At 29.7% G+C, this 12,326-nt stretch overlaps 1 protein-coding gene across 3 annotated transcripts in view; it reads left to right on the plus strand.

The window, feature by feature from the left end:
- Positions 1-12,326, plus strand: part of LOC142328934 (ABC transporter G family member 23-like) — a 226,270-nt gene that overhangs the window by 148,409 nt on the left and 65,535 nt on the right. For all 3 annotated transcript variants that reach the window (XM_075373111.1, XM_075373112.1, XM_075373113.1), the window contains exon 2: positions 2,886-3,007. In XM_075373111.1, coding sequence (XP_075229226.1) covers positions 2,886-3,007 — 122 coding nt within the window. The remainder of the gene's footprint in view (positions 1-2,885; positions 3,008-12,326) is intronic.

Genomic DNA, 12,326 nt, shown 5'->3' on the forward strand with positions numbered 1-12,326 from the left:
TATAGTTATCATCTTCTCTAATCCTGTTATTCTTTCTTTGGTGTTAACATTTTCTTCCTCTTTATATTTATCATCTTCTCTTAATGTTTTTATTCTTTCTCTGGTTTTAATCTTTTCTTTCTCTTTATATTTATCATCTTCTTTTAATTGTTTTTATTCTTCCCCTATTCTTCTTGTTCTTTACATTTTCTTCCCCTTCATATTCATCTTCTTGTCGTTTTTTTTGAGTTATATATTTCTCACGTTATCTTTATTTTTCCTGTATGAAAGGAACACAAGATGCGAATAATACTGATCTAGTAAGACAAGTAATAAAGGGACTTTTACTCTATCCTAATATTTCATGTAAGATTGTTAAATTAATAATTGTATAAAGATTTAATGATAATAAAAACTGATATTTCAGCAATTGTGTTACTGTCCACTTTATTAAAGAATTGGAGGATCGTATATCACTTTCAACTGAAATAAGTTTAAATGAAGTGCAACAAATGTGTGTATGTAATTTAATAGGCGTACAAGGAAGTCGTGTAGTATCCACATCAGATTTTTTGTAAAGAGTGATAGATTTTCAATCTTCAAAATTAAAATTTAAAAATAAAATATTTCAAATTTGTCTCCCATTCAGCCCCACTCCTTTTTTTGTAGATTAAAAATCTATTTATTGGAGTAATGATTTATCTTAATAAGTGAGCTGGCCCAATTTGGTGCAACGTTATTCAGCAACACTAAAAAAAAAAAATATAGTTTACTAAAAATCAGATATACGGGTACCATGATATTTCTTGTGCTATTGTCGAAAATCAGGCCAAAGCCGGGATATATATAAATAGCCAAATATTTGTGCAAAATTTTCGAGTTATGAGGCAAAAACTGTTTAGTAAAAAGGTTGAGTATTTCTCGAATCGAATCACAGGTTTGGAATTTTAAACAAATTAATAAGTTCTTTCACTTTATTTAAAATTTTCCTTTCACTGAATTTTTTTCAAAAATTTAGTAGAATTAGTACTCTGTATGTAAAAGCCATCCTAGCAAATTTCAAGTTTCTCCACAGTCTATGGGAAACAAACATCCACAAGAGAGAGAGAGAGAGAGAGAATGAGCGTGCACGTACACACACACACACACACACACACACACACACTCACTCACACACAAAACACTCATATATATTTGTAAGTGTTTTTTGTCTGACCTCAAGATTTTGTGGTCCCTTTTATAAGAAAATACTACTTACATCTGGATGGGTAATTTTTGAAACATAACTATACTTTCCTTTTGTTGCGTTATATTGTTCCTTGTGTTGTGTTTGTTGCAGTAAAAAAAAAACGAGTTTTTACAGTAGAATCATTAATGTAAAACAGGGGCTTGGGCAATAATAAAAAATATATTTTAAATTTCATGTATAAAATGAATTTACATTATTAAAATGTTGATTATTTAACTAGTTCTTGATAAACAAGATAAACAATTAGGCAATCTATTTTCTTCAAAAATATTATCGATATTAATTGAACGCAAGGATAATAAAATTATTTAAACTGAAATGATGCTACTTTATTGCAGAAAAGTCGAATACGGATTAATAACAGAGAATGTATTGTTGTAGATGTTGACTGCTTAGACAAGAATTACGCAGGTTTATGTTGCAATGTAATTTTTTTTCAAGGCCATCATCAGACCCAGTATCTGCATTAATGTTTATTTTACACAACTCGTATTTTGAACTTCAGCCGTGAAGTGAAAGTAATATTTCTTCTTTTAAATCTTACATCTGACTTAACTCTACTATATATATTATTTCTATTTTCATCTGTATACTTGCAGACAAATTATTTTGCGAATATCCTTATAAAGGTTTTAATAAATTTACATTAAAATTTACGCATCTTAACTGTTTGTTTGTCTACTTGTAATCTTTTTAATATATATATATATATATTAAAAAGATATAAAGATAGTATATATATATATATATATATATATATATATACTACGCTCGCTTCGCTCGTTAACCTTCTCTCGCTAGTCAAGGTTAGCGAGCATAGGTTAAGTTTGGTTAAATTATATTTATAATTTCTTTGCAAATATCTCCAAACACCCACTGATTTGGAAGAAAAAATGTGCAAACAATTGGACATTTTCAAATTAGCCTAAAGTTATATGGATTCATTACAGTAAGCCTGAAAAATATCAGGCTGATTAGAAATTGCTAGATAATTTTCCAAATTGCCTGGCGCATTGCAAAATGACGGCGCTCTTTACAATAAGCTTGATTTTTCAATTCTCCTATGACATATATATGTGTATATTAAATAACTTATTTTATATGTTTTTGAAAAATAATTATAGGTTTTTACGAGAAAAGAAAATAAAACACATCAATTAAATAAAATTGAAAATAAATGCCTTAAATTATCATTTATAAGATTAAAAATTATTTTCTCTAATTATGTTCTTTGAATGATACCAGATACATTTTGAAAGTAAAGAGAAAACATTTTTTTAAATATTCAAAATAATATTATATATAAAGCAACTATAGTTAATTAAATTTTTGTGAGCTCGAAAGGCTAATAATCAGTACTCTGCCTTATTTTATAACTCGCAAACTGTTTATAAAAAAAAGATAAATTTATATAAAATATTTTTTAAAAATCATTTTTCTAGGATAATCCTGTAGAATGTTTTTGATTAACAACATGAATATTACAGATCGAGAATTTTTTATAAAGTGATTTTTTTATAAAAGGAATGCCATTTGTATAAGGGTCCACGGACAATTAGTACTATATATTAGTAACGCAGATAAATATTCAAAATATTTTCACTATTCTTAACATGTACTATTAATTTTTGTATATTTAATTTTTTTTTTTTTACAGGGTGATATGGAGCTCCAGTATACCCAGCCAATGGTGGCTGTATACGGGGCTTTTAAGAGATATTCTTCAAATACCGCCCCGCTACTTAAAGGTTACAGCATGACAGTACCAACTGGAACTATGTAAGTTTTGTTTTATGTATATTTTGATTTAATTAAAAGGAGAGTTCAAATAATTCTTAATTAGAAAATTTCACTGATATAACTTATTTAGTAAATGTAACGAGCTGATTTATGAGCATTATTCTCAATCGATCATAACTCAGTCGACTAGATAGGTCATTCTTTTTTATTAACCTCAATATAATTTCTACATTCTTCATCTTCAGTTATTTATAATGTATTAATTACGTAACGATTAGGGGAATAAAAGATTTTTTAAATTTATTGAAGCGAAGCTTCCTAACGCAGGTTTTGAGATGGGAGTAAACTCATAAAAAACAAGCGTCTCGTACTATTTATATACATCGATACTAACTACATATCGATACTAACACGCGTGTTCGGTAATCTCTCTCCCCCCCTTTCTCATTCTCTCTGTTTCCCTCTATTTATCTATCTCTCCCCCTCTTTCTCGTCCTTATACACGGCTTATGCGTATACGCGCGTTCTCTCTTTTATATAATATGTATATTTCACTGTTAGTTCATATTTAATAAAAAATAATTAAAAACGTTTTTAACCACCTTACCAACAAAAAGTTTATTTTCTCAAGAGCTTGCGGTTTTTCAAATTATCATCAGGAGATTAAGAAAAATATTATGATAAGTCAAAAATTAAAATGATAATACAGTCATGACTGTTTGAATATCAACAGTATACTGTTTTAGTAATAATTAAATACATAAATTGCTCTGGAGCTAAAACGGTTTATTTAATTAATGTGATATTTTTTCATTTTTCAACATAACATCACATACACTAGTCCCACCTCTGAATCATCTTAGTTATGTGTAAAGAAATTTTTGTCTTCATGTCGGAGCAAATTTAACATATTTTCTTTGACGTCGTCGTTGCCATTAAACTTCTTATTACGTAATGTCTCCTTGAGTGGACCGAAGAGTATACTTTCAGTATACTGTTGAGTATAGTATACTGTTTAGAGAATAGCAACTGTTGAATAGTATACTGTTTAGTTGACATTCAAACGATCATGACTGTATTATCATTTTAATTTTTTACTTATAATATTTTTTTAATCTCCTGATGATGGTTTGAAAAACAGAAAGATCTTGACAAAATACATATTTTTGAAGTTAAGATGGTTAAAAATATTTTTTAATTTTTTTATATTATTAAAATATCTCATCGGAAACCACGTTTAAGAAATTTAGTTCATATTTCTCATTAATAAAAAAAATTTATCATTTGTTTATATTGCGAATACGTTCTTTTGCACCATTAATAGTTCATATAATATTGTGTAACATGCTTCGCTTCCGTAGTGTGTCCACGCACCGACGCACTCGTTTTAATTTTTTTTATATATAAGACTTTTATTCAATCTAATGTCGGAGTACACGTTCAACTCAACAGAAGCCGTATTGTGGGGGAAAAAACTATTGTTATAGTGATTATTTTATAATTCTATAATCGACTTCATCGATCGACTAGCAGAAGAAGGGATAGAGTACAATCGGTTACAACAAAATGATTCGTACAGCCATATTTGATCTAACCGACATTATTTCGTGTTATTTTTTTTTTAAAGTTGGACTTTTCGAAGGTTTTTCAGCTCTTCCGATCACCGGATCTGAATTGATTTACTTCGTAGCTTTTTTTTTGCAATCGACAAAGCACAGGGAGTCACAATCGATAGGGAAGACTTAAATAAATGAATTCAAAGGATAATTGTAAATAAGTAATGTTTAATAAAATCAACTAATCGGAGTAATGTCCAGGCGTGTACATCATTTTTTTTTTATAAGTGCTTCTATAAATACGAAATCTATCAACGGTAATAAATATTCTTTATAAACTAATATCGTTCTCTGAAATCAAATACAAAGACTTTTCGTACGCAATTTAAATTAAAAATATAATAATAATTATATATACCTAGGGTCAAATGGAGAACATACTTTATTTTTTTTAAATTAAAGAATTAATTTAAGTATCCAAGATAAAGTATAAAAAAAATAAAGATTATACATTAAATAAACACGAAAAAAATAGAAATAACCGTTTAAACTATATTTAAATTAATAAAAATAAAATCTTCACGTGATCGCAAACTGCATTCAGACGCAATTAATAATGTTTAAAGTTGTCAGTATGTCAGTATATCGTGACTTATCTATCTTACTATAAAACAACGATTAAAGAGGTAGTATATTTATTGCATTATCCTGGTCAAGGTGAACTTCAATAAAAAAGCAGCCTACCTATATTTATACACACACAATCTTGCTCATTCATTTCATTTGATTTTTAAGCAAAAACTCATTTTACGACCGGTGTACTGACTGTAGATATTTGTTGACCTCCACCTTATTCATCCAACCAGTTCATTCACTTCTTTATTATAATTATTTTATCATTACCTATTATATATGCAGATTACCAGTTTATCTCTCCGTCTCTCAATCTTACATCAAAGTATTTATTGAACTTCTATATATAAATAATTAAAAATTTATTCGTATCAATGTCTTAAATATAGATGATAACGGAATCGAGTTTTAAGTTTTTATATCAACGAAGTTTGAAGGTACGAGCAATAACTGGAATTCTTAAAATCCCCATTCTTATTTAAATATTCATCAAATTAAGATTTCAGCGTCCCAATTTAATTTCAGTAGAATTAGAGGAAACCAACTCTGATTGAAATTCGTATATTTAAAACATTTGCGGGCGGAGGAAATTTTCTGGAATTTTTTTTTTTAAATATTATTTATATCAAAGAGGTAATATATCCTCAATCCAATCTACAATTTTTTCAAAAATTTAATAGGATCAATAGTTCACATATAACAATTATCTGACCAAATTTAAAGTTTTTACGTCAACTTGTTTCCAAGATATTAAGCGAAATAGAGAACGACACACATATTTTCATAAGTGAATTTTTGCCTGATTTTATGGTCAATATATATCCACATATATCATTCAATAATTAAAGACATAAATTGCTCTGGAGCTAAAACAGTTTATTTAATGAATGTGACATTTTTTCACTTTTCAACATAACATCAGTACAGTTGTCCCACCTCTGAATCAACTTAGTTATATGCAAACAAATTTTTGTGTTGATATCGGAAATTTAACATATTTTCTTTGACATCGTCATTGCCATTAAACTTCTTATTACGTAGTGTCTCCTTGTGTGTACCAAACAACTGGAAATCCGATGGGACCAACTCAGGTTGTATGGGGGGGAGAGGTAGTACTTACCGACTCAATTTGTCGATGGTTTCTCGAATTACCTGAGCTTGTGAGGCCGGACGTTATCGTAAAGTAGAATGATGCCTTTGCGCTGAGATCCAGGGCGTTTTTCAACACTAGCTGACTTCAGTTTGTTTGTAATCATGTCACAGTAGTATTAGCTGTTCAATGTTGACTGATCTTCTTGAAAATCGACAAAAACCGGGCCTTCTGCATCCTAAAAGATTGTTATCATGGATTTCCTTCGGATGGTCGGGTTGGGAATTTTTTCTCGACAGGTGAACCCGTTTGCTTCCACTCCGTGCTCTGTCTTTTTGATTCTAGTTCGTAATGATAAATCCACGTCATCACAAGTTAGAATACTGTGTAAAAAAAAAAAAAAAATCATCTTCCTGCTGATACCATTTTTCCATTCTAGCTGTTATCCGTGGTCTTTTTCGATGAGAAAGTCTATTTAATTTTTAAGCGTTGGAGTTGAAACTTCGACTGGGCTTGGAGAACGGTGCTCATCAGTCACTGAAATTCGACAATCTAAATTTTTCTACCTGCTTAAAAAATTTATACGGTTAATACAACTTTTGCCGTATTTTTTTGCACATTAGAGTAAATGTTAATCGGTTTTTCACATTCGGAAAGAAAAAATTGGAAAACTGCATGCTGTTCAACTAATTCGCAAACCTCAAGCGGACTCGTCGTTGTAAAATGAGATTTCGAGTTCATAAACAAAATCTTACTCAAACAGCTAATCAAAAGTCATCACAGGGTTACCAACTTACTGTTCTGAAAGTATCATAAGCCTCTTCCAAGTGTTTTTTCTCACACAACTATTGTGTCTTTAATTATTAAATGACCCTCGACGTAGAACTTCCTGGGTCATTTTTGATATGATAGAAATGTTTTCTATGATATGATATCTATTTCTATCATATTCCTGATTATATAATAACCAGGAAAGTAATGATTTTTTTCAACAATTACCGACATAAATTTGAATAATGAATCCAAGGGAAGGAGGCTAAACATCTAACATCTGAGTTTAGCCTACGAGTTAACCCTTAAAAATTTTAACGGAAAACATATTAACAATACATCCTGGTTCGGCGATCCATGAATATAGCAAGTTATATGTATACGAACCAGGAATATCTACGGCCCCAGAATCAAGAAAGCTGCACCTTATAATTGAATACTTTCATGATATAAGATATATCAATCAATTTGTTAAATGCTGTAATATGGCAGTTTTTACTTCGAAAGTAGAGTACTTTAGAACGCTTTTATCCTTCTGATCCTAAGGATTCTGATTCTAAGGATTTAAAAAATAACCGCAGATCTTCCTCTTTAGGTACGGGTCTTCAGTTACTTTCTTTTTTCTATTTAGCCTCCGGAACCACCGTAAGGTATTACTTCAGAGGATGCATAAGGATGATATGTATGAATGTAAATGAAGTGTAGTCTTGCACATTCTCGGATCGACCATTCCTGAGGTGTGTGATTAATTGAAACCCAACCATCAAAGAACAACGGTATCCATGATCTAGTATTCAAATCCTTATAAAAGTAACTGCCTTTACTAGGATTTGAACCTTAGAACTCTCGACTTCGAAACCAGATGATTTGCGATGACGAGGTAACCGCTAGAATGTATTTAATATTTAGTGATAAATTTAAATTCAAATTTCAGACTAATTAGTCACATCTACGTTATATTATAAGAGGTAAATTCCTTTTAATAATTCTTCAACATCAAAATACTATGATTTGACAACGGGTCATATTGTTTCTGAAAAAAATTATAAATTTCTCATGAATATGAAGATATTTAGGAAGGCGTTAGTTAATTTGATTATTCCCGTTATATAGTGAAATTTACGAAAAAGTTTTCAAAATTTTCTACGAAAATGCTTAATTTACTTTCCTCGTTTTATTTTTAGAACACTATTAATCTGAAATTATTTAAATGTAATGTTTTATTTTTTGTTTATCATATACAATATTTATTTGTTTGACTTATTAATTTTTTTTTCTTATTGTTAATTACTGTTATAACTATTGACGTGGGTTAGGTGTCTAATGAATTAAACTTAAATTCTATAGGCAGAATAATGAAATCAATAATACCGTTATATTGTATATGTTCGAATTTGTGTTTCACATATTCCAACTTTTGTTTTTTTTTATTCTTTTTCTTTTGTTTTAATCCACTAAACAACCTTTTAAAATCAAATTTGTTTATCCTTGATGACTTTCTTATAACCCATCGGCCTTGTCCTTCTTTTGTTATCCTACCACAATTTTCTCTACCTCCAATTATCTAATTATCTTAATTTCGTATAATTAAAAATTTTAATTAAAATTTAATTACGTATTTTATCCACTTTCCTAGTTTTCCTCATTATTTTGTAACACGGCATTAGTAAAATTTCTGTTCTTTGTTTCTATACCAACTTTATTGTTAATTTTTTCCTGCTATAAACAATTACCTGCTATAAACTATATAGGTATATTTTTAAAATTTTCTTTCTAATCCCTAAATTTATTTATTTACAAATAAAAGCTACACTTTTATAAATATTAAAAAGGTTTTAGATATTAAAATTTCCTGAAAAAGGAAATTCCATTGTTAGTAATGCAATTCTTCACACCTGCTAAAAAATTTTTTTTGTTTTAACCACTAAAATTTAAGCTTTGGTAATTTTATAGCCGGGAACACGATTGCTCAAATATATCTGAAATCACGCCCAAAGAGCTTAAAAATGGAAGTTCTTCTTCTCAATACGATTTTATCTTCCTTTTATATATATTTAACCTTTTACTTTCCCGTCTAGATAGCGCTATAGCAGAGCTATAGATCTATAAGGGTAAGTATTGTAATCGGTCTAATTTGGGCATATGCGGTTTTCAACGGATCTTAATGTTTTGACACCTAAGGAACCCAAAAAGCCGGATGGAAATTTTCCGGATGTTAATGTACGTATATACGTGTGTGTTCGGAGTCGCACTCTAAATCACCTTATATTTCCAGAAATACTGGACCGATAATAACCGAACTACATCAGATTACTTTTATGTATGGGGCATTGATCCCGTTAAATTTTCAACTTAAAAGTTCCAGAGGCTGTAGAGCAAGGTTACCTTCAGTATCTCGAGATTTCGCCTAATTAAGGTCTTATTTTCTTAGGCACATTCTTTAACAATTAAAAAATAATATTTAAAAAAAAATTTGTAAAATGGTACCCCCACCCCAAAAAAATCTCTAAATAAACTAGTAGCTAATTGGGTATACTGCGTCGTTAGTTCTCCCTCTCACCACAAGGAGCGTTAGTGTAACGCTGACGTGCAACTGTTGTAGACGTCTGCTATGTTGTGACATCACAGATATGCGGTAGAATTAAATAAATGAATAATATTTAAAGTGTAATAAAGTGACTCGATCTGGCTGGGTCTCGAACTCGATCGCCCGGTTGTCTCGGTACCTGGTACGTTAAACCTCGCAGCTCTACCAGTCTGCCAACCGTACAAGCGAAATTTGTTCTGTGTAAGTTAGTTTAGTTAGTGCCGATCGTCACCGCTAGTACCACCACACCCGCGCAAATTAAATACGGTATACGCGTGCGCTTTAGTTAGAATCATTGAATTACATAAAAGAAAAATATTATATTTAAAAAAAATGATAAATATTTTTAATTAAGTTGTGTATGTTTGTTGTGTAAGCCATGCATCAGAGACAACCCACAGTTGTCAGCTTTTTTCTATTAACACCTAAAAAAAGGAAAAATTTGCAACAAGAAAATCTATGTACTGGTCTCCTTCAAGCTCTACGTAATAGGAAAAAATACATAATCGTTGTAGTAGTATCCGAATGCGTTTGTATTAATAATATTTTACAAAAGATCCGTTTATAGTATTGACTACTGTAACCAGATTCACCAACTGAAATTCAAGAACAGCATAAATACTGTTAATCAAATGTCGTATAATTATTGTAATATTTATATTCATGTATACTGTAAACTATGACGCTACGCAGCAGATGTACGATTAGATTGATGTGATGTTACGGAAAATACATCCACATTGAGTGGATAAAAGTAAAGAAAATGGTTTTCAGAAGAAGTTTGTGGTTATGATATCCACAAACGGGCTGAGACATTTAAAAGGATTTTCACTGACTAGAAACAATCGATATACTTTTGATATACAGCATAGTTTTTTGGTGAGCAGAGTAGTACTGGAAGATTGTCACTCACTCTTAACTAAACAGCTGACCTCTGCGTACTTAACAAAGTACAAGAAATATATAATATTCAAATTCGTGCAAAATGTATATGGAAGCCGATAAACATTTCCTTATGGGTAGAATAGTATATTTTTCCGATTAGCATAATCTTAAACCCCTGATTATTTCTACTTCCTTTTACGAAGTAAAGGAAGTAGAAATCGCGAATAATTTCGGTTTTCAGATTTCAACGGAAATATCCATTTTGATCATCCCTGAATCCATTTTGACTAGTTTCAGCGTAACTTCTGTACGTACGTATGTATCTCGCATAACTCAAAAACGATTAGCCGTTGAATGTTGAAATTTTGGATTTAAGACTATTGTAACAGCTAGACGTGCACCTCCCCTTTTTTATTGCATCGACTGGACCAAAAGTGTCAAAAAAAGCCCAAAATCCAAAAATATTTGGATTTTTTACTTTTTCTTAACTACAGTAATCAGCCCTCATTGAGAGCTTTTCAATGATATGTCATAAGTGGTACTTATTTTCATTGGTTCCAGAGTTATAGCCAACAAAAAAGTTAATTAATGAAATATTTGGATCGTACAAGGGGAAGGCACATCGGTTCGAATCCGACTTCATTTCCTTTTTTTTTAATTTAAATATATTTTTAATTATTAACCTCTGATTGTAAAAAAAATGTGTATATGTAATTTAATAGACGTATAAGGAAGTCATGTAGTGTCCACGTCAGATTTTTTTTGTATTGTCATTCAATCAGAAATAGAATCCCGGAACTGTCTGTTCCTACCAAAAAAACATCAATATCAAAAGCTCTAGAACTAATCAGATCTTCAGCAAGGATTCAATCGGTGTCTGGTCGAAATTCACATACTCGGAAAAGAAAAGGTAAGGGCTAAGTTGGGGAAAAGGAGTCCTTGACAAAAAAAAAATAGTATCTTTGTATTATCCTTTAAATACAAAATTATTAAACTGTGTTTTTCTTTAGATTATATTACATTTAAAAAAAACGTTCTTAGACACACAGTATTTAATTAATTTTAAAGACTACTTGTTTATTACGTATATAATGTTTCGGGAAATGTAAAACAAGTAATTGAAATAATAGATTTGTTACTGGTTTTTAAAAAAAATAATAATATAATAAAATTCTATTCTAAATTATAAGAAATCAGATTTTTATTTGACTAATATCGATTTTATAAAAAATTATCAATGATATTTTTTTCATCGACTGGCCTTGATATATAAGCCCACGCTAACAAAAACTTAATATAAATTTTTTTTCGCTTTTAAAATATAACCTTGTATCCTTCTATAGAGAAGGATTATTGAACCAAAAATTGTGTGTAATAATAAAGATTCAATAGATTATTTTCTAATATAATGTAAAAAACTTGATTATTTTTAAATTAGGCTAATTGTCTTTTAAAAAAACGGAAATATATTATTTTTTTAGTTTTTAAAATGAAGAGGTAAGAAGCTAATTTATTTTAAGTAATGGATAAACAGTTTATAAATTCATACAAATGGTAGTTTTCTTATGTTATATTCGGTTTCCGTCTTTCTTAAGGAAACATAGTCCAAAAAGTTAAAAAACAAAAAAACACAAAATTAAAATATTATAACAAAGGATAAACCAAGATGTATTTGTAATCGACTTAAAAAAAAGACAATATGATTAATTCGTCTTTGTATCTACGTACCTACTTCTATATATCTATATATTCAAATCTTACCGGCAGCTAGACGCAATGACATCGATGATACTTTTAGAGAAAGTCCCGTTGATAGTTCTTTGGTAAGTTTTTCCG

This window comes from Lycorma delicatula, chromosome 8 (assembly GCF_047948215.1).
Source record: "Lycorma delicatula isolate Av1 chromosome 8, ASM4794821v1, whole genome shotgun sequence".
Taxonomy (NCBI): Eukaryota; Metazoa; Arthropoda; class Insecta; order Hemiptera; family Fulgoridae; genus Lycorma; species Lycorma delicatula.